The sequence below is a fragment of the Enhydra lutris genome, unplaced genomic scaffold (genome assembly GCF_002288905.1).
Source record: "Enhydra lutris kenyoni isolate GAN:26980312 unplaced genomic scaffold, ASM228890v2 scaffoldscaffold28, whole genome shotgun sequence".
Taxonomy (NCBI): Eukaryota; Metazoa; Chordata; class Mammalia; order Carnivora; family Mustelidae; genus Enhydra; species Enhydra lutris.
This window is the reverse complement of record NW_019154112.1, coordinates 7,021,783-7,044,971: the sequence shown is the minus strand read 5'-3', so window position 1 is coordinate 7,044,971 and position 23,189 is coordinate 7,021,783. Positions and strand designations below refer to the sequence as shown.

At 42.2% G+C, this 23,189-nt stretch overlaps 1 protein-coding gene across 2 annotated transcripts in view; it reads right to left on the bottom strand.

Moving 5' to 3' along the window:
- The window catches only part of LOC111152194 (collagen type XII alpha 1 chain), a 120,215-nt gene extending 105,916 nt beyond the window's left edge, over positions 1 to 14,299 (bottom strand). The window contains exons 1-5 of one of the 2 annotated variants that reach the window (XM_022510586.1): positions 14,035 to 14,299; positions 10,941 to 11,048; positions 3,803 to 3,919; positions 1,580 to 1,723; positions 1,085 to 1,144 (exon numbers count right to left, since the gene is read on the bottom strand). In XM_022510586.1, the coding sequence (XP_022366294.1) occupies positions 1,085 to 1,144; positions 1,580 to 1,723; positions 3,803 to 3,919; positions 10,941 to 11,013 (394 nt within the window). In that variant the 5' untranslated portion in view covers positions 11,014 to 11,048; positions 14,035 to 14,299. Of the gene's footprint in view, positions 1 to 1,084; positions 1,145 to 1,579; positions 1,724 to 3,802; positions 3,920 to 10,940; positions 11,049 to 14,034 lie in introns of those variants that run through there. The other variant, XM_022510585.1, reaches the window with a different exon arrangement.
- Positions 14,300 to 23,189: the final 8,890 nt, after the last annotated feature.

The window sequence follows — 23,189 nt, the reverse complement described above, 5'->3', positions numbered from 1 at the left end:
GATTATTAGACATCGGAAAGAATGATGAACAGGCATTTGTAAGGTAAAATTCTAGGTAAAGGGGACTTTGTATTCAAATCCTTTTACTGTCTTCCTGGTCATAAATCCAACTTTTATAAGTAGCAAATTAGAAGTCCAAGAAACCCCTTAAGGTCCAACCCAGTAAGTCAGACAAAACAACAGAAGACAAAGGAGGCTATAAATTGCCCAACCTAAACTGAATAAAATTCCTTTTGTTTGGTTATGAGTGCACCAAGGATCATTGGGTATCTTATTTTGTTTGGGGTTGGGCTCCCAAATGTATATTACAAAGAACACTGTGAACAGCTTTTTTTGTGACTTTTTCTTTTCTAATTTGTCTCCATGATTCTTTGTGGGGGTGAAATAATAATAGAGGTGGTGCAAGAATGTATCAGAATGACCCGGAGAGTTGTTTCAAACTCGCTAAGGCTTTACTCCCATCTCTCACCCCACTGAGTCCCAGACACCAACTCCCCAACATCCTCTTTGAAAAATGTGTATATCCTTTAGATATCTTACACAGACACTGGAAATGGTGACACTGACATCAATGAAAGGCATGCAAATACTCTAGAGGTGAGCATAACACAGCCAGAGATTTGGGAATATATTTTCATGGCAAGAAATTCTTCAAACACAAGGAGGGCATCTCTCTGGTATTCTAGTTTATATTCCTCATATAGCCCTATTCCTATTAGTTTGTCTTTGAGAAATGAGTTAAGTCTAGTGGTGAGCTTTGTTTTTCACCTACTGCCAAAATCCTACCAAAAACAAACAAACAAACAAACAAACAAAAAAGGTGGATATACACCAATATACAGTTTACTCCCAGTATAATGAACACTTACTAAATAGAATGAAAAATTGACTAGAAACTCAAAATGTAGGTAGTACAACTGTTTTGTCAGATATTACTATTAAATTGCCCATATTACCTCTAGATAACACCTATAGAAATTAATACAGGAATAAAATCAAAGTATGCATATACTTGGAACATCTCCTTTATATTACATTTATGACTTCTATAAACCCAAGCAAAAATATTAAAGGAAATACTTACTTTGTATCTCTGGTTTTCCAGGTTTCTTCTCACCTGGCTTTGTTGGACCACCTGTTTGAACTGAGTCAAAACTTGATTATTACAAAAAGAAATGAACCAGTACAAATATTTCCTAAAAAAATATAAATATGTTGTTTTCCCACTACTGTCTTTCAAACGTATGATCCATGCCCAGCTGCTCAGAGAATACTGCCAAATAAGCCATGCCTTACAAATTACTTTTGGTGAGGTTTTAGCTGTATATCAAAAAGACAGTGATATTGTAGGCTGGCAAAGTTTAATGTTTTTAATAGTTTTCACTCATAATGTTCCTGCTGCTTCCAAAGACTATGGTTGTAAATCGAGAATGAATTATTAACATCCACAAATGTCTAGGATCATAGGAAGAATATTTAATACTGATACAAAGCAACTCTGCATAACAGATTGAATCTGAGAGCTGGAGATGTCTCCTGCAAAATTAAAAGCATAAATGTACTTTATATGTGTGCTTACTTGTTAGTTGTCCTATAACTGGTACACTTTCCTCTACTTCATCGTATGAAGTAATTGTCACCACATACTCTATTTCAGGTATAAGGTCTGATAATAAAGTTTCAGTGGTACTAGCTGCAAGGGTAAATTCTTTAGTGGGCCCATCTGGAAATACAGAAAGGAAAATATGAATGCAATAAACTATCTTTCACATATAACATGACACAATATAATATCATTCCCAGATAGACTCAAAATCTAAAAAATTAAATATATATACATTTTTTCAGAACATCCAAACATTATCTTCATTATCTTCTTCTCTCTTCTGAAACCAAAACTTTGAAATTCTATAAATAGACTGGCATAGCCTTTACTTAATGATAATCGTATTCAATATTTGTTTGAGGACTCAAGGATTCCTCTAGGATAAAGATACACCAGAATATCAAACCAAAATCTCCCATTGTTTCTGAAGGTGAATGGTAGATAACAAAATTATTTCATAAATTAGTCCAAAAAAACCCCAGAAAATAACTTAATTTTAAATTATGTCCTGGAGAAGAGTGAAGAAAGGTTATTAGGGGATGAAAATCAACTCAAGAACAATGAACACCATAGGCTGAAATTAAGCTGTAGTGGGAAGCAGTCTGGAGAATGCATTCTCCATCCTCAAAAGGTTGTATATATTAATAGGTAGCCACAGTCCTCTCAGTTGACTTAACTAGATATCAAACATTTCAAAATACCGTGTACTGGGTATATACTTATATACTGACAGTTATGTACTCCCTTCTAGAGTATGTTCATTCTTAATTCAATCAGGAAACAGTATTTCCTAAGGACTAAGAGCCTTCTAGGATTTTTAATTTTATTATATTTTCATCAAAACAGAAATAATCAAAAAAAGTAACAGGTAGTATAATAGAACCCCAAGAAACAGTCCTGGTTTAAGTGTGGAGCATGCAGAACCAACCAGGGCCCCCAAAGGACAAGATACTAGGGCTCTGCTGGGTTGGGTGGTCTCAGTGCCAGTTTGCAGAGTACAGAAGTCAGGAATTTCCAATACATGGAAACCGACGGAACTGTTTTTCAACAGCTTTATTGCTTTGGAATAAACGAATGAGTTAACTGCAAGTACATTTGGGGAGAAAAGATTCAAAGAAGAAAAAGTAAGTTGTTGACCCCTTAAGTTCCCAGATCCTATTAAAAATTTTTTCCCAGTTCTGTGAGAAGTTAGCATTTTAAATCATTAGTATTTTTAGAGGCCATAGTGATAAATTATATTGACATCATCCCTCTCTACTATCTGCCAGATAAGACTTCTTCCTACCACCTGACCAGTGTTAGTGGAAATGGTTATTTTCCCTTTCCACGTTAAAACTGAAAGTTAATCAACAGAGATTAGTTTTCCACACTTGGGCAACATCATAAACACTTAAAGATAACTCCTGAGAACAATCAAAACAAGGTGTTTTGTTGTTGTTGTTTTTCAAAGACTTTTAGCCCAGGGTCTGTGGAATCCACCTTGCCAAAGTAAATTCCTGTCTTCCATCATGGCAGCTCACCATTATTCCAGAATGTTTCCTGAATACTGAAATGTGCAGGAGACTGGGTAAGGAATAACAACTCACTTCATCACTTGACACTATAAATATTGAAAAGACTAATTCAAGAAGAATATCAAGAAGTGAGAATCCTATTTTATAAAATCAAATATTACAAGCAATATTCTGATCAGGCAAAAAAAGTCCACTTTTAATAACAGCAGCTTAGCACAATGAACCATTTTAATAAAACTCAACACTACAAAAATATAATAATGAGTACTAGGCTGGAAATCTGGAGACCTGAGTTCACCAAATATCTGGTGACATTGGTTGAATTCCTAAGGTTTTCTAAATTTCAGCTTTCTCATAATGAAATGGAAGGAAGAGAGAAGACTGGATTATATCATCTTTGATGTCTCTGTTTTAAAACCCCACATCTCGGGCGCCTGGGTGGCTCAGTGGGTTAAGCCGCTGCCTTCGGCTCGGGTCATGATCTCAGGGTCCTGGGATCGAGTCCCGCATCGGGCTCTCTGCTCAGCAGGGAACCTGCTTCCCTCTCTCTCTCTCTCTCTCTCTCTCTGCCTGCCTGTCTACTTGTGATCTCTCTCTCTGTGTCAAATAAATAAATAAATAATCTTTAAAAAAAAAAAATAAAAATAAAAAAAAAAATAAAACCCCACATCTCAAAACTTACCTGTTGTAGGGTCCACTGTTATTCTGTAACCCACAATTGGATCAGCTGGTCTTGCCCATGACATATGAACAGTATTTTCATCTATTATTTTAAAATTCAAGTCTGAAGGTGGGTCAACTGCAAAAGAGAGAGTTGAGATCAATTACATTTTCCAATGTCACAAATTTTCAATTTAATCTATAAAGAATTGTGTTGAGCAAAGCTTACTAAAATTGTCTTTGCATAAATTTGTTTCCAACAAATATAGAAGATATCTTGTTGGATAAGAATAAAATTAAAAGCTGACAAGATATGACAAAACATCAGAGAGTATACATATTACAGAAGACAGCACAAAACACTTTTGATTCTTGAGTTGCTAGGTCATCCAAGAATGGCCAGCAAAATCAAGCATAATAGAAACATATTTGGATACAAGTACATACAAGTACAATGAAATCACAGATAATAACCACATATGCAAACAATTCACATAACAATTAAAGGGATCTCAATACATGCGGAGAGCATTTTGAACAAGCATGCCAAATCACAACCTGCTTATAACCATAGAAGTTAATTTAGAACATTGACATAGTAGTATTTTCCCATAATGTGGAAAAGAATCACTGATATTTTTGATTCTCTGCATCACTGTGGTGCATAATTTTTGTTTGATAAGTCTCAATCTGTGCAGAGATGAAATTTAATGAAAGAGAGAAGTCATGGGAAATTTAGCACTGTTATGTTGCACAAGAAAATATACATTTAAATGTATATTACATGGACAAATGTTCACATGGACAAATATTCAAAAATAGGAATAAGGGCTGTTAATTTATAAATATATAAAAAGTATATGTAAACAGTTGTTTATAAAACTAATATTCTGCCTGTTTACACCAATATGCTCTATGTTTGCCAGGTGTAAACCCACACTGTTATCTTCCTTTGCAGCAGGTATACTCCATACTAGAAATGGCATTTTAGATTAAAATGCCAGTATGGTCCTTTACAAAACGATGGTTAATTATGAAAAGACAACATCAAACCATATGTTTATGGACATTTATTTACAGAACTTAAAGAAAACAGTGAAGAAGGATCAGTGATCTAAAGACATGACTGTGCATAAAAACTTGGAGAAGTCAATGACAGGAATACTTGAAAAGTACAGAAAGAAATAGTTTACATACAAAACTATACAGCTTCATGCATGTGTCAATGAAATGTTGACTTGTTTTTAGTTTCCCACAATGAACGAAAGCCTCCATGTACAATAGTCATTACACAAAGACGTTTCAGAGATATTTTATAATGATATTCTCTCTGCAATGTTCATGCCTCTTCATGCAGCATTGTACTGACTCACTGTCAGTGCATGGTCAATGTGTTATAAATGATTACCCTTGAAGTAGGTCAACAAAGTAAGATGACTAGCAGCCATCCTCTTCTTAAAGTATTTAAGTCTGAAAGTATTCCTTGTGAGTCAGATTCTTTGCATCTCTTTTGAGGGATTACGATCTCCTTTTAGGTTTTCATAGATGTCAATTGAAATACAGTAGTAGCGTTGAGACGCGAGTCACAGAATTTAACTGGGGTTAGGGATCTATGTAATATTAATAGCACATTTTAATGGAAATAAAACAAATTAAGTAAGCAAACATTTGCTTTGAAGAACTGATGCTTCCAACTGTAGGAGATGGCTTTTTATTTTCGTTGGATATACTAGCCACGGAATGAATGTTATTTTCTTACTATCCATACACAGGCAGTGAGATTAGACTATTAATCTACATGCATAGCTTAATTATTCAACATTCTGCTGTCTGTAATCATATTGCAAGGTTTAGCTGGAGTCATCACTTAGTATAACAAGCATGCAACAAATGTTAATAGAACAAGAGGTATTAAGAATATCATTATAAAATATTGTTCCAGTAGCAATGGCTCAGGACAAATTTAATGCAAAGGCAGACACAACTGGCCTGAGCATGCTTTTAAAAAAAAAATCAGTACATGGAAAAACAGTACCACCAACCTTGCAAGGAAATTGACCTGAAGCAGCGGACATTAGGTTAAAACTGCTGAAGGGCAGCAGCGGCCCACCTTGTTGGTGTCCAAATGACCAGGATTCCAGAAAAACTGAAAAATTGACTGTTGGGAAAAGTCTTTAACATTTCAGAGGATTTTAAGGTGTTCATAGAAACTCAGATGTGGTATTTGGGAATCAAAAGCAGGAAAGAATGGCCAAGTAGCAGGTGTACAACTGAGAACCCACTCCACTTTTCTTCCTGCCCCTTGTATCACATGTAAAACCTTCCAGGCTTGCCACTCCATTTGTATGTTTTTTGCTTGTTCATTTCACAAGAAAAGATAACATGGCAGGTGTAAGTAGGGTCGCATGTCAACTTGATCAATGCAAAACATTTCTTTATTAATTTTGAAAACCTTTTTTTTTTGCATAAAAATAATTCACAACTGCCAACGCATTGTCACGAGCAGTGCCTACCCTGAGACAATGCAGATGCCAGAATTTTTAAAATATGAGCTATCTGTGATGGATTATGATTGCAGAGAGCCACAGTTGCATAGAATGAGAATCTGAACCAAGAGAACTAGAACTCAAATTATAAATAAATAACATACCAATAAGATATATATTCAAAAAACCTGAAGACCGATAATGAAAAGACTAAAATTTTAAGTACTCTTAACTCTAGTAGTTTTAACTCCCAGTTAGGAATAATGCTTTCCCTTATCAATAAGCTATGCTATGAAAACTGCATTCTGGTGATATTTTTGTTACATAAATTGACAGAATGTGGGGCTTTTTAGGAATGATAATTAGAGCCAGCCATTTTCCAAGTGTCTACTATACAACAGGCATAACGATCCAGCATAATGTGCCCTGTTATCTGTTTCACAGATGAGTCAGTGAAATTCAGAAGAGATTAATACAGCTAATAAGCAACAAAACTTTGATCCCATAGTCGGACTTCAGAGCATACAATGTAAAAAAATGTAAAAAAGAAGAAATATTTGAGTGAATGGCTAACTTTACAAAGCAATATTTGTACATATATGCCTATTAATACATACTATGCATTTTTTTATTCTATTAAAAAACATTTTTGATGTCTGTTCAATAAGAAATATGTGCTATTCAGATATTTCCAGTTCAGATACGGATAGAATTTGACAAATTAACTTTGCTCATTTTCTTTAAAACTATATTTATATAAATAATATAAATAAATAAATAAATAAAACTATAAAACTATATTTATAAAACAATTTTTTTCATTATGGTAACCAAAAGGAAGCTTACCAACAGAGATGAATGGATGGATGGAAAGATGGACAGAGAGGAGAATGGTCTAGTAAGTTTTGGTTAAAGATAAAGCAAAACATACTACCAAATATCATCTTGATGAACTAGCAAGACCTTTTAGTCTGATCTTTGTGATAACCCTGCAAAGGATATTACTCTACCTTCAGAAACCTTTAGTAGTATGCAAAAGTGGTTTCACCTTATGCAATTGGCATTAATTTATATCTTCCATCCAAAGCTAGTCTAAGTTTAATGATCTTTGCCATGATATAGTCATTTCATTTGTGTTTATAAGATAAAAAATTAACAGTTGACATTTTAAATAAGTGATGGATTATTCTATACACATTACAAGACATGTTCTTTTTCAGGGCTGAGCAGTTTTCAAGCAAGAAGCAACCTAGCACTAAAGCAGGACAAGAAAACCTGAGGTAACCACATTAGTTGACTGAGTTATTCAGCCTCTCTTCCTCGTTTTCCCATTTGCAAATGAGAAAATCAGAACAGATGATCTGTAAGTTCCCCTATAGTGCAAAATTTCTGTTATGGCACAGTATTATCAGATAAACATAAACACAGGGGCGTTTGGGTGGTTCAGTTAGTTAAGCATCTGCCTTCAGCTCAGGTCATGATCCCAGAGTCCCAGGATTGAGCCTCACATCTGGCTCCCAGTTCAGCGGGGAGTCTCCTTCTCCCATGCCCGACCCCCCCCACCCCTGACTTGTGCTATCTCTTGCTATCTTTCTCTTTCAAATAAATAAAATCTCAAAAGAAAGACAAACATAGACACAGATTATAAAAATACATATTAATTAGCCTCTAACCTAGACACAAGACAATTACAGCTTGTCTTTAATGGCCTCAACTCACTGGTCAATTGATAATAACGAGTTACTCCTCATTAATTATAAATACAAGTCAAACTTACTAAACTTAAAACCCTGTTTTTCACAAGACATGTTCAACTTGAATTCCAGGTTAATTAGAAGGATGTCTAATTCTCAGGGAATGCTGGCCATTAATCTTTAAATGCTAAGTATTAAGTTTCCTAAAAGGCAATTAACATACTATATGATACGTGAACCCAAAATGATTCATACATTCTAGGTCATAAAGAACACTGGCCAAGTTACAAGGCCAATAAAGTCTACTAAAGAAAAAAAAAATCATTTCGCCCTCATTTCCATAAGACAAAATACTGTATTATGAAAAATAAAGCTCCTCGTATAAGCAGATAGAAGGAAAACAACAGAACAAGAGTGGCACCACTATAAAAAAAGGAGATACAAAAAGTGTATGCCAAAACCTTTTAATTAATTTCAAAAAAGATATTGTTTTTAACATATACAAAGTTAAGGAAATAGAAATTGGTTGGAAAATGGTATGAATTCAAGAGTTCAAGCATGACATTGTACAAGGGAAAGAAAAGTAACTATGGCCATTTTACAGCTCAGTTCAAAATGACATAGCAGGGGTGCCAGTTGAAATTTTGAAATGCCCCCCAATGTTTCCAAGAAATTTTCTTTCCAGTCATTATCCCCAGAAAGACCTTGGCCACAAATTTTGGTAGCCCTTCATAAGCTCGTGGGACCACTTAACTGGTAGTGAACACGCAAGCTGTGCTGTCCAATACAGGAGCCACCAGCCACATGGGGCGATGAAGCACTTGAAATGCGGACAGTTCAAAATGAAACACACTCCAAGTGGAAAATACATGCCTGATTTCAAATACTTAGTACAAAATTATAAAATATCACACTAAAAAATTTTATACATGTTGAAGTGATAACATGGTGGATATAGTGGGGTAAGTTAGATGTAATATAAAGAGTAATGTCTCCTGTTTCTTCTTCCTTTTTTAATGTGGCAACCAGAAAATTTTAAGTCACACATGTGGCGTGCTTTTGTGGCTTACAATATATATATTTTTGACAGTAGTAAACTAGAAAATAAGGCCAAAAAAATGAATCCCAATAAAATGTAATTATTAAATGCTGACCCTAAGGAGGTGGGAGACAAAAAGACACAGCTGAAGAAAGCAAAAGTAAGAGCTGCACCAGATTGGAAAGTTAAAATGTGAGAAATACGGAAATAATCAGTAACATAGATAGTAAAATGTTCTCTTTTTTTTATTACTGCTGTATAGTTGACACACAATAGCAAAATGTTCTCTTTAACTGCACTTTGCTAAGCAGCCATTATCCAATTGAGAATTGATTTTTTCCACTTACATCATTTCCAACCTAATTCTTTTCCTAAGAATTCTCAAATCTTTCTGATTTTCAAATAACTATTCTCTTAATGGGCAATAAATAGGCCACTTCAGTGAATTATCTAAAAATATCTTTAGTAGGGCTTCCAGAAGCTCCTCAAATAAAATTCCTTCCTAACAACGACATAGAGAGGAACATTAAAGGCAACCTCATCTGAGTATTACTTCACAGAGACCACTCTGCAAAGCCTCTACAGTCACACAGGAGGGGTCAGATAAGAGGAGCAAGTTTCTGTCACTTTTCTAAGCAGGTCATAAATTTTGGAGCCTCTCTGTTTTTCCTAATCTTCTTTTTTTTTTTTTTTTTTTGGTACCTGCCATCCTGAAGTGGAAAATCAAACACAATAGAAAGTTTTTTTTAAATCTCAGTGTTGCTATGAAAGGGCTCTCCTTTCCCACAACCTCTAAAAAAGTACCACCCACCCTAGAATTCCCACAGCTGCCCCATGCATTTCTTTCCTCCCTTAACTCTATCGGGGGCATTTTAATTGGGAAAGAAACAAATTAAGGTGTCTGTTATGGTATTACCTGATTTACCTTGCAGAACAAACAATAACTCTAGTTTGTGGGGTCTCGGATGATTCTTGAAGGAACACAGAAGCTCTCACTAGGTTAATACACAGAAATAACTCTTTAAATAAATACTGAGAAATTAGGACATCAAGTGCACACAATAAAAAGAATAAAGTGAGGTTGAAAATCTAGCAAACGTCCTTCATTTTCGACAGGGCCTAGCCGTTTTGCAGACCTTGGGACCAGGACACTCAGGTCCCAGCCCCTGACCGAACCCACTCAGGTCTGAAGCGAGAGGGAAGAGGGGAAGGATGGAGAGCCTGGCCTTCCTGGTGCCCACTTGCTTTCTGGATTGGAAACCTTGGCGCAGACCCGAACTGGGCCTGAGCCACGTTCCTCCGAGCTCCACAAACCAAACAGGGAAGCAGTGACCCTGGGCCAGGAGAACACATTCTGGGTCCGGATCTCTGCTTGCCACCCATCCCCTAGGCAGTTTAGCTGCTACCTGGTTCGCCTGCACCGTCCCCCGAAAGGGCTGAGCTCCCCACAAAACACACAGAGGCGCAGAGCCGGCACTGTTGGAGTCCTTTATTTCATGCTGTCCCTGAGGTCACAGCCTGGAACCAGGTGGTGAACAGCCACGCGAGCAAGCCTGCCGGCGCTCTGGGACTCCCGGGTAGCACCAAGAGGCATCCTGTTCATAGAGCTGGGTGCAGCTGTCGCCCCCTCCCGGATGGCTGATCCTCTCGGAAGGCAGCAGTGTAGGTGGCAGTGTGGACAGCACACCGCAGGGACAAGCGCAAGGAGACCACACAGCATTGTACGGAATGGATTAAGCAGAATACGAAAGAGCTTGACCTGAGAGCTGGAAAATAGACAGAGCTCGGGAGAAGGGGGTGTTTCTCTTAGAGGAGAGAAACATCCGGAGAAAACACGAAGTACAGGGAAAACAGAGCAAGCAATAGTGGCAAGATCCTTTGTCTTTTCCTTTCTAGAGTTCTGCATTGTCACTGAGGGAGGGGAAAGGAAGAGCATTTTACCTTCTGCCTCAATGGAAGACAGGAGCAGAGCCGCGCCCAGGGCGGCGAGCGCTGGGGGAAGCCTGGTTCGCATGCTCAGCGTCCAAGCTCACAGCCACATGAAGGGATCTGTGGGAGGAAGCAGTGACCATATCAGAACCGGGTCCGGGCAGGCCTGGAACCAGGTTAGAACTGGAGCCTGGAGCCCAGCCAGGACCCAACCAGATCTGCCTTAATAACCTCAGGGCCCAGCCTGGCGTATAATGGGCCTATTGTGGAGCAGTGGAAGTCAAGTTCATCTGCTGCAGTTTAATCATGGCACTAAGAGGGATTTCAAGTTTAAAGAGGGTCCTGTTTTCCTGGAGGTTGGTCCTGCTTAGCATCCCTGGGTGATGGCCTTACCAGGCCCCACATGACTTCATCCTGCCTTGGTGATGGCTAATTCAGAGGTCACTTTATCCCCGATTCAACTAAATGTCTCTTCCAGCTGGGGATTTTATTTGGCCGGCAGCTTTTTCCTAGCTGCTGAACTCTTTAGGTAACTGTACTTTAGTGGTCTCAGGGTAATTTGGAAAAGTATAATAAACCTCTTTTACTCTCTTTTTTTCTTCATTTTGTTCTGCCTACAAATATGCAGCTCTTTAAGGTCTGAAATGGATTATACAGAAATATGTAAGTCCCAGCCGAAACCTGACCGGACAGCTAGCTGCTTTGTCTTCACATCTGATAAATCCTTTACCCAAGATGAGGGGGAAAAAAGTCTAAGATACATAATTTTTAAAAAAGGACAAGCCACAGAACAGACAAAAAAAAAAAAACCACTCTTGTCTGTTTTCCCAAGATATTTTTTTATAAAAATTCTCAGTAATATTCCTTTAATTTATTTTCACTTCACTTATTCCAGAAGATTCCAGATTCCAGAAGATTGCAGGTATATATGCTCCACAGGAGAATATGTTCTATTCTGATTTTTCTTGATTCTGTACCTAGGTTATTAATTCCTTAAAGACAAAGAGTCTTATTCATCTTTGGTGACTCCCAGCACACAGTAGGTGTTTAATCTATGTTGGCAGAAGAGAACCTTCTTAAATATTCTAAGGTCCAATCCAGAGACAAAAGCTACTAGCAATGAACTGAACTGGGAAGCTGCCAGAGGCAAAACATAAAAAGAGAGTTGACTGTGAAGTACATAAATTATTGTAAGGCAACAGAGGAGCCCCCTTGAAAAACGAAGTCCTGTTTGGGAATCCAAAAATGAGCCAAAGGTCGAGCCCTCTTTGGGAAAAGAAACTGACAAGCTCCAACCATGCCCTTCCAAATTATTGGCACAATGTATTAGAGCATCTCTCCTCTCCCTGAGTGTAAATTGCATTTTAAACGTCTGATGAGCAGGCGTGCCAAATTGCCCAGAGCTCCTTTTTATGAAGCCAAGATTAAAATGTTGGCGCTGCTCTGAAGATTCAAGGGCTCCAGCGATTTCTTTCTTCCTAATTAACAGCTGTTTGACATTTCTAACCCTCTTCTACCATCAGTGAAAAGCAGGAGGTGAGACTGGCCCATTGTTCCCATCAGTTGGCAGCGTGCTTGCGAAAAGTTAAAGGCTGACAATCGACCCATCAAAAAGCTCTGTGCAACCTTTTTTTATTAAATCTTGAACTTTTCACAAAAACCTTAATAGTGGAAGGAAGCTCTTTTGTCTGGGTCTAGAGCGCCACCTATTGGCTGCCTAACTCAGTGGCAAGAATGAATCATGTTGCGCTGGGGTATCCGAACCTACGCGCCGGCCAGTCATTCCGTCCATACATTAAAAAAAAGGAAGAAAAAAGAAAAAAAAAAAAAAAAAACTCTCCTTTTACCAAAACCTTTATGTGAATGCTTAGCTCAATGTTTCACTGAACATTCTCAGACATAAATGTCTGAAAGAGGCCGCCCCTACGTGTCAGAGAGGATTCCATCATTTCACCCTCATGAATGAAAATGAATCATTTGCGGAGGAGCGCGTGCGGGGGGAGGTCTTAAGGGACTGGTCTCCTTCCACCTACTTGCCCCCTCCCCCACCCCGCCGGAAAAGACCCATTCTTTAACTCCTGATTCCAGTTAAAAAAGAAACTTAACACGTACACTTACCCCGTGGGGTTTCTCCCTTCCGAGTTACCTACCTCCTCTTACCCACTGCGACCTTGACATTAACCAAGGGAGGGTTTAGTGCTCATTCCCTTCCTTGTTCCATCTTTCCCCAGTGCTCCAGCATACTTTAGATCACATAGTCCAGGCTTGGGGGTGGGGGACAGGGGTTTTGGAACGCCCCTATGGGTCCTCTTTCCCTAAGAACACTCGAGTTAGGGTACCTCTTTTCCTCCCTCGCTTCGAATCTCCGCTCCATAAATGAACCCGTCGCCTCCAAGCTCTCTGATCTTTACACTGTGTAGAATTTGGGATGGAAAGTACTTCAAAGGTTCCACGGAGCCCTAGTATGGCCTCAACCAATGCACTCGGGAAGAGGTCGAGAGGAGGAGCTTTCTCCAGAAGTTGAGAAGGTCAAGGCTGAGTTCCCTAGAGCTGGATTAACCCACCATCTCAGATGCTTTGAAAAGCAAAAGAGCCAGAACACTCGACTAGGAATCTGTCTCAAGATGCCACACACACCCGCGCAGCTTCAACGAGCTGCAGAGCACTCAGCCAGCCCTCCAAAGAATTCCGCACCATGCGTCACTAAAATACCTTCCCAGCGCCGGGGCTGCACCACCGCACCCCCGGGGAAAGCTATTGCCAAGAGATAAGGCGGTGGCCACAGAATCTGGGGCACACTTCATTGAAATCGACAGCATCTATACATGAAATGCCTCTGCAAACAGAAACAATGAGCAGGGTGCTTTACGCACACAGCCGCCCTGTACAGCCCTTAAGAAAAACTACAATTCTTTCTCCCACAAAAATAAAAGGAATCGCAGAACCCCAGGATACCCGGCAAATCTCGGGCAGAGCTCCACTCTTACGAGTGCAAACCGTTCTTGCCTGCGACCATTAAGGGCTTGGGCAACAGGCTAGAAACAAGTTTCCCTAATTATCTTTGCGAGGTGTGGGGTAAGGGTAAATGGCTAGAAGCCGGACCAACCTGAGGCGGTGGTGACCGAGGTAGCGGCGGCGACAGCGGCTTCCCGGCGTCGTGGAAGCCGGGGTCCGGTGTGACCCCCGCAAGCCCAGGCAATTGGCGCTGCGCTCGAGGAGCACCTGGCGGCTGCCGGGAGGTGGGCAGCGGCAGGGCCACCGAGGAGGCAAAGAGGCTGAGGATCCCGAGAGGTGCGGCAGACGCTGCGGAACCCGTGGAGACTGCCCGAGACCGCAGCTGCCCGCGCGCGGACGCGTCTGCGACGGTTCGCCTTAGTCGAGTGGGAAGAGGCTACGCGCCACGGGCTACTTAATAGAGGGCTGTTCCCAGCTCTCAGTTTACTCGGTTACGAAACGCCTGAGAAGGTGGACGGCTGCCACGGGGTGATGTATGCTCCTCCGGCGGTGAAGGAGGTCTACTTTTGGGAACGTGTGCATACTTCCAGCATTCCTTCGGCGTGAGGTGGCGATCCCCGTAGTAGCAGTACCCCGCCGGGGAGGGGGGAGGGATGTAGGAAGGGGGAGGAGGAAGCCAGGAGGGGGACAGCCGCAGTCGGGTTCACTGCCAAGGGAAGCCGCTCACTCCTCCGCTTGGGGCGGGCTGGAGAGCTCGGGTTTCCCTATCCTTGCGATTTTCTTTAATGAATTTATTTTTTTCTAAATTAAGAACAATAGGAGGGAGGGAAGCGACTCTTTTACATTCAGAACTGCAAGAATGTGTGACCGACCCCAAACCACCCTAGCCGCACACCCCATCATCACCACCTACACTTTCCTCCCCCTCTGTCCTGGGTGCACTTAAAACCGATTTACAGGGTTTCCATTAACTAACTGTCTGTGCACGCGGCGCGCCTTCTGTCTTTTCCAATCTTTGAGCCGCGATTGGGAACCCGTACAGCAGCCCGCGGGGCTCGGCGACGGGATGGATGGCTTTCCCAGTCCTGTCTTGCTTCCCTGATGCTTTGCGATGGAACCGAGAGGCTTAATTTGAGCCAAGATTGAGGTCGAGGGACGCAATGAAACCTAGGGATCCTCAGAACAAGAAGCCGCTAGAGAACAAGTTGTAATCACGGCAGAGACCGTGAGCATAAGCTGACCCCGGCGGAGGCTTTGGACCAAAAATTTGCCCTTAAAAACCCTTGGGGTCAAGGAGACGAATGAAATTAAGTTTCCCTCAGCTGCCAAAGAGATGGAGGCCAAATGGGGGCTTACATTCTGCGAGCATCTTCTCCTTTCTACAGCCCCCTCCCCCTCGGCTCCACCCTCCTTGGCCTGAGCAGGGAGCCTGGCACTGAGGGTTGCCAAACGGTGCTAGGCGCACGGGAGGAAGTGCGGGGCTCCTACACTGTGGCATCAGAAAAGGCTCCAGGAGAAGTTCAGATTACCCACGTCTGTGCCCTCAGCACAAGCCCTGTACTTTTGGCCTCCTGACGTCCAGAGGTTAACCCTGCAAGACTGAGCCACCCAAACAGAGGAGGGGGCTCGGAGGCGATCGCGGTAGCTATTCTCCTGGAACTGACCGCCCCCAATAGTAAAAGCGGAGGTTTTTGTTGCTAATGTAATCTTCTCTTCCCTGTTTGATCTGACGTCTGCAAATTGGGCCTTCCCTCCAACAGGCGCGATATCCTCTGAACTTGCCTTTAGAACGACAAGAACTTTCTGAGCGCCCTCCTCCCCCCCCCCCCCCCCCCCCCCCCCTCTGCCCCACTCACAGCTGCCTCCAGCGAAAGCCAGAGGAAACCAGAGAGAAGACTGGACGGAAGGAACGGGAAAAAATGGGAATCTCCACCTCTGCACATTCCCTGAGTACACAGGGCCCACTCGAAGTCCAGCTGGGCAGCTCTCACAAAGAGCCCACACATGCGCATAGTCTTCCCCCTTCAAACTCTCACAACCCCGGGTGTCCAGCACAAACCTCCACCCGCACCCTCACTCAAATTCCTGCTTACAGACGCACGTGGGCTGGTAGCGGGCTCAATGACAGAGCCGAGAGGCAGCTAAGTCCCAGAAGCCACCGGCCGGACAGCGGGTCGCGCTGCGCCGCACCCTGCAGACGCCCTGGCCCCCACAGCGGCCTGGAACGGCCAGGGACGCCCCTTGGGAAATCGACACCCACTGTCTAGAAAAGGAAAACCGTTGCCTTGCACGCCAGCCAAGGCTGGCTGGGGTTTGCATCTCGCCCAGGTGTGTGTTTGTGTGGGGGGGGGGGGAGGGGTGCGCGCGCGAGCGTGCGGGCGCGTTTTTCTTTATGTACTTTTTGTTTTTAATTTGTGATGGCAAAGTTGTTGACTGGGGAGCAGTGTAACTCTGTGTGTTGATATTACTGGTTTTAAAAGAGTTCTCTCCTGTTGCGTTGACTCAGAGCTGAACATGTTGAGCTCAAGACCCCAAGAGCGCTCACATGGTGCTGCTCTCGGACCCACACTGGCGTCCTGGGGACCCCCGTGGCCATCCTCTCTTAAGGCATCGTCGCTCACAGACAGATTTAATGCATTTGAAATAATTGCTACAAAGGTCTGTAACAAAGTCACCGGCCTCAAAACACCCTTTGTCCCTCAAAAAAAGGATCTCTACGCAGTGCTTCCAAAGTAGGATAAGAGGAAAGAAGGTACACTGGTTCTGGAAATACACACATATATATTCACAAGCTAATCCAAGCACACCCATTCCCAGGGGACATGCGTGCAACTCAAGGGTATCCAAAGGAGATCTTCAGGGGCTTTCCACCATCACATCTGCACAGTTTGACCTCCGGGGGCTCTTAGGCACGCTAGACTTCTAGCACCCTAAGTGAATAAGTGGGTTTAAAAACAAAACAAAACACCAAAACCGTGTAAACCCTCCTCCCTTCTGTCCCCTTTTGTAACGCGTCCAGTTCTTACCCCCTTGGAATTCATTAATGTTTGCAACGAATTGATATTTACCGACTGAAGCAGAGCTGATTGAAATTTGGTTGCTTTCTATCCTCAGGTTAGACCCGGGGATCTCTCTCTCCTCACTCTCCCTGCCTTCCGCTCGCACCTCTTCTCCCTCCGGCTCTGGGGTTCCCGGCAGTTCCGGAGCTCCGGATTCCTTGTCCGACAGCGCGATCTACTGGTCAGCGCGAGCGCTGGCGCCGGAGGTCAAAGTACGCAGTGTAGACCCAGGAGTTGAGAGTTTATTTAAGAGAGTTTTTGGGAAAAAAAAAAAAAAAAAAAAAAAAAAAAAAAAAAAAAACTGTCATTCATCTGCCTGGTTCCCAGAAATGACTGACAGCCAGCAAGACGGCAGAACAAGTGAGGAGGTAGCATAGACTTTCTCTGTGTCCCTCAGCTAACAGCCTATGGAAATTCTTGCCCCAAGGCCGTGGCAAAGTTCTGGTCAAGGGTAAACAAAGGAAGAGGTGCTACTTTCAGGAAGGAGTTCAGATTACGGGGTGGGGGAGGGTGGGGGGAATCTCGTCCCTAATTTACAAAAAGGCAAAAGCAGCCTCTTCATTGGTTTCCTTGGGGTTAACCTAGCCAGGGTTCCTGGTACAGGTGAAGGTGCTTGCTGAGGTACCTGGTGGGGAGCCTGGGAAGAGGAACCCAGGCTGAATGTGCACTGCTTGTCCCGTTCTGGGAGCTCTGTATGGGTTGTAGCCAGAGCGGACTTTAAGGGTCTTGGGCCGAAAAAGCCCCCATAAGCTCTCTGAGGTTAAGGGTGCGAAGAGAAGAAATGCCTGGGTGGCTCAGTCATTAAGCAGCTGCCTTTGGTTTAGGTCATGATCCCAGGGTCCCCATATCAAGTCCAACATCAGGCTCCCTGCTCTGCGGGGAGCCTGCTTCTCCCTCTCCCACTCCTCTTGCTTGTGTTCCCTCGCTCGCTGTCGCTCTCTGTCAAATAAATAAATAAAATCTTTTTTTTTTAAAGTGTGAAGAGAGGAGGTAGCACTCTACACTAATTTTCAGGGGCAGCGAGGCAGTGTGCCTGAAGAGTCAAGAGGTCACATATCTGAGTCCTTTCTTTTAGAACCCCGTGCACTTAATGACCACCTTCCATGTGCCTGTACAGTGACAAGCTCAGAGCACTGGAAATGAAGATAATTAAGATGATGCCTCGCCCTCAAAACTCTGTTAAGGAAGAGCTGAGGTGCCTGAAGCAACTTCAGTGGCCCCCTCACATCTCTGAAGAGTTTATGGCTTCAAAATGTTGTAATGTTACAAATGAGAAAGGGTAGAGAGCTGCCCTTTCTGTACTAGCAAAGCCGAACAATCCAGAGACCAAAGCCATCCCTAAAGGAAGGAAGAGGGGATACTGCACTCCTGCCTTCTTGACAGGCCCTGCTTCTTCACAAAGAGCTTCTTCTGTGGAGTCTATAGCTTTGTGCACCCCTCATCCAGACCTCTCACTTGTGCCGAAACAATCTCTCCCTGTCAGAATGGGGGAAACTATGGAGCAAAAAACAGTAAGTGTTTCATATTCATCCTCCTCTCCAAGGTGGCTAGCTCAAACTTCAAGTGACTTCAAAAAGCTGTGGTTGCGTGAAAAGTTACGAAGCTTAAAACAAAACAAACAAACAAAAAAAACCCCGCATCCTAATACTAATACAGTATCTTCTTAGGATGAACCATTCAAATTTAATAAAAGTCCAATGCTGGTGGGAGTTGATTATTCAGTTAGCTCTGACTTCCTTGAGCAAACTGTGAAAGATACAAGGGAGTAAATTCACTTTCAAGTTAAGAAAGCAACACTTTGCCACTTCATTTCTGTCAGATTCAATACTGGTTAAGTCATCCTTACCACCTCCGGACTTGGAATCTATTTATTTTATAACCCTAGGAGTAGCACAAGGTCCAGAATTTCTAGTCAGACCACTGCTCCGTGTGTGGACTGTCAGTATGTGTGCACTGACATAATCTTTCAGGTTGCAGGAAAATGTGAAAAATCATAGGAACCCATTTTTCAGGATGTGGTCTTGGCCTTCAAACTCACTACCTAGTAAATTGAAACAATTTGAATTGTTTCATTGAAGCAATAGTGATGAATTGAAGCAAATTGAAGCAATAGTGATGAAATCATAGAAGGTTTCATTGGCCCCAGTTGGAGCTCCAGTGTAGGATAAAGTGTAACCAGACCAAGGCTTCACTTAAGAAAGCATTTTTATATACTTACCACTTCATTCAGCTACCTTTAGGAAGCACAGACACCCAGGTATTCAAAGCAGACGGAATCCCAGATTGTGAAAATGTTCCTAAATCTAAGGTGGAATGGAATGCGCCCTCTGGTGGATAGAGGGAAAGGATGGCCATTACCTAACTAGACTCCTTCAAACGCTTGTATCTTGAGCGTTCTTTCAGCAAACGCTGTTGCTCTAATCATGATTTTCACTAGAAACCGTGGGGGATTTTTTTTAAAAAGGTAAATCAAAAGAGACCCTCTCCATAAGAAGACATAAATGTAGTAACAAAGGCCAGAAATAAACATAAACAAGAGCCAAATGACTCAAAAGAGGTCTGGAGACAGTGTGTAGTTGCAAGCTGACAGACCAACACAAAAAATAATTTTTTGCGCGGGGGCGGAGAATCATGGTATACAGAACCAAAACAAATAACATCGCAGGAGCAATCAACACAACCCATGATTCAGAACGTTCTTGCAGGAAGAAAAAAAAAGGGGGGCGATTTCCCCACAAACCGGTTGCTCTATAAATCAGTCTCTCCACAGACCCATGACAAGAAAAAAGGGGGGAAAGAGTAGATTGTTACGAAAAAATATTTAGAAACCATAGCAACCAAAAATAACAATAACAATAATAGTTGTCAAGAGCTATTCTAGAATCTGAAATGGTCTCTTACTTGCAAGCTAACAAGTTAACATACTATAGATTCAGGGATGCTGGCAGAACGCACAAGGAACCAGACCCCAAGGAGTGACTGACAGGATGAGCAGCAGCCAGAGGATCATCATTTGCACCGGTCCTCCAGGCCCTGGGTCCCACAGGCTAATGCAAAGAAGGCCCAGTGACCCTTACATAGACCACGTGTTGCATTATCGGAACAGAACCGGGCTTGGGGAACCCATGTCTTTTCTGAGGGCAGTGAGCCTGCCTGACTTTTGCTCTGAAAGGAGGCATTCTCTTTGTTACACTGAACAGTAAACAAACTTGCCCTTTGCTCCAGAGGGAGAAATTACTTCTGTATCCTCAAGCTGAGAATATACAAACACCCTAGAAACATCCTCTGAAACAAAGGCAGCAGGTACCCCTGCTCAAAAGACCTGAGAAGCATGAGAGACCCATGGAGGCATGGCTCCCCGCGCTAGGAATTGCTGCGAGTTCATGGAAGGCAGAAGGCAGCAAATGCTGAGGTGGTCTCTGAAGAATTTCTGGAGGAGGAAGACTTTAAAGCACTATCAGTTAACATTCCAAGCCCAAGATTCGAAATGAGAAGTTGAGAAAATAGCAAAGGGACAGGAAATGTCTTGGGCAATAAATAAAGCAGAGTTGTTTGAGGCGAAAGTTTGTGAACACAATGGAATAGTATTAGAGCTTGGAAGTGGCTGAGATTCTAGAATCCACTCCTTCAAATATAATAATCACTGAGCAAATAATTGACAGGGTGTATTCCAGACACTGCATGAAGCATTTTACATATGTCAGTTCACAACATTTAATTATTATCTCTATGCTTATAGATAAGGAACTGAGGCTCAAGGGAGTCAAGTGATTTACTAGTTAATTTTGGAACTCAGACCTGAACTCTGCTCTCTGACATCTGAGTTCATGGTCTTTCCACTGTATTAAAATGAATGCTTGTTACACAAAAGAATGATAAAAAATGTGTTGTAAAAAATCTAATCTGGCAATGGAGCTCACAGAAACTTTCTGAGAAGACAGCCTGCAACCCAGAGTCCAGATGAGAGACTCAGAGGGTCTACCTTGTGGCACTCACAATAGTGGCAAGCAAAGAGGAAGAAGACTGGTGTTAGGAAGTCAGAATGGGAAAATATCTTAAAATGACTGAGCAAAGTCAGATGACTGAAAGAATGATGTGCCATGGGGAAAATTAGGGAAGTGGGATAGGCAAGCTGCTTTTAAGAGAACATGATAAGGGGCACCTGGGTGGCTCAGTCAGTTAAGGGTCTGCCTTTGGCTCAGGTCACGATCTCAGGCTCCCGGGATGGAGCCTTAAGTCCTGCCTCCCACATCATCAGGATCCCCTCTTGGGGGGAGGGGTTGTCTGCTTCTCCCTCTCCCTCTATGACTCTCCCTGCTTGTGTTCTTGCTCTCTCACATAAATAAATTAAATCTTTAAAAAAGAGAGAGAGAGAGAGAGAAGATGACAAAATGGCCTTACAAATGACCAAAAGTCCCTGGTGGGGTTTTTTTTCCTAACAAAAAAAGTTTGGGGGCACTTTCTATTACATTTTATTAATACGTTTATAGAAAATATAAATATTATCTCAGATTTCAATACAGATTTTTTTAAGAGAGAGAAATGCATCCTTCCCTTTTTTTCCAGAATTTTGCAAAGTGTGAAAAACTACTTAAGAATCACATTTGCACTCTGTGACGGGTGGTTAGTTATTCAAAGGGCAAACGACAGCATTGTTGTTCCTTGGCTCTCCTGCAAGCTTGCTCATGGGTGTCTGAATACATAACACTGCATGTGATACAAAAAGCATCTGGGAAATGCTTAAACAATTTTCTCCATCCTCCCTCTGTCTATGCTGCCCAAGTGCTGGACTTGTCAGGCTGAAAGTACATAAAGTCCCCACTCATTGTTTAAATGGAGAAAATCATTTCAAACTTTCACACGTGGTCTAAGTTTCTTGTTCGTTTGTTTTTTCTAAGTGTAATTTTCTTTATTGAATGGCTTCCTCTCTTATATTTTTGGTTTTTTCTTGGTAGCAATAGCTTTGAACAGAACCACTAACTGCCCCCAAAATAAAAGATTCTGGTCTTTGACCCGAGGAACAGTTAAGGCCGTGCTCACAACACCGATGTAGGGAACCAAGTGTTGAGGTAATGTTTTTATTAGCTCTCTTTTGGAATGAAGTCTTGTGCCTTTACTATTTCTCTTGCTACCTGCGAACATGAAGTTGAGAGGGATGGTCTTGCATTTTCTAGCAGTGTGTGATGCTCATTCCCATGTCTATACTGCAGCTAAGGTAAGAATTTCCACAATTAAATAATGGGCTTCACAATATGGCTATTATGTGGGCTCTGCAACTGGCTTGGGATAGTCCTCAACCCTCAATCTCTCCTCTGCTTATCTATGGCTTGGGATATTCCTCCCACTTCTGCCCTACCACGGGGTAGGAGATCTAAGCCAATGGGTCTCAAGCCTGCCTGCACAAAATAATCACTCAAGGGGTCTGAAAAACAGAAAAAATTGAAAAATTGTACCAATGCCTGAGCACCACCCTCAGACCAATCAAATATGTTCTCCGTGGCTGGGCTTGGGCATCTGTATGTTTTTGAAACTTCCTGGATAATTCTGATGGCCTGTGAGGGTTAACACATGCTGATCAAAGCCAAGCCCCCTTGGATATTCATGAAGTCTGTGCTAAGGCAGGCTGAGAACTCAACTACTACCTGAAGACTAAGGGGAGTCATCTTAGTACTGGCAGGTCAGGAGGGCCAATCACTTGTAAGGCTGGTCCCTAAGTCAAGGTTCCAGGGGAGTGTTTAAATGTGGGTTCAGTGTTGTCAGCAGTAGTTAGGAAATTATTTTGAGGAAACCAGCAAACTAAAGGAAAGTTGATTGGCCAGGGTCATAGAGCCGGTAGTGCGGCAGCCAGAATCAAACCCATCCCCACCTTCTTCCCAAGCTTCCACAACTCCCCGCTCCGTGTGACCCTTGGAAAGCATTGGCTTCATGGTTGTCATTGGCTTTAAAGATGAAATCAGACAAAAACATGGTTCAGTTTCATTTACCCAAGGACACTCAAAATGCTCTTTTCTTTCTTGTCCTTACTAATGTACGATCAAAGGGGAGGACAAATTTGCTTTATTTCTCCCATTTCCAATGAAAGGACTGTAAAATGTTTTACTGTATGTATATTACACAGATGAGTTGAATACTTGCAGAGATAGAAATAAGATTGTAGGGTAAGCCCCATCTATTTAATGGTGACAGAAATAATCGGAATGATAACAGAACTCTGATGTTCTATTCTTATGGAAGAAAGAGAAGGGAT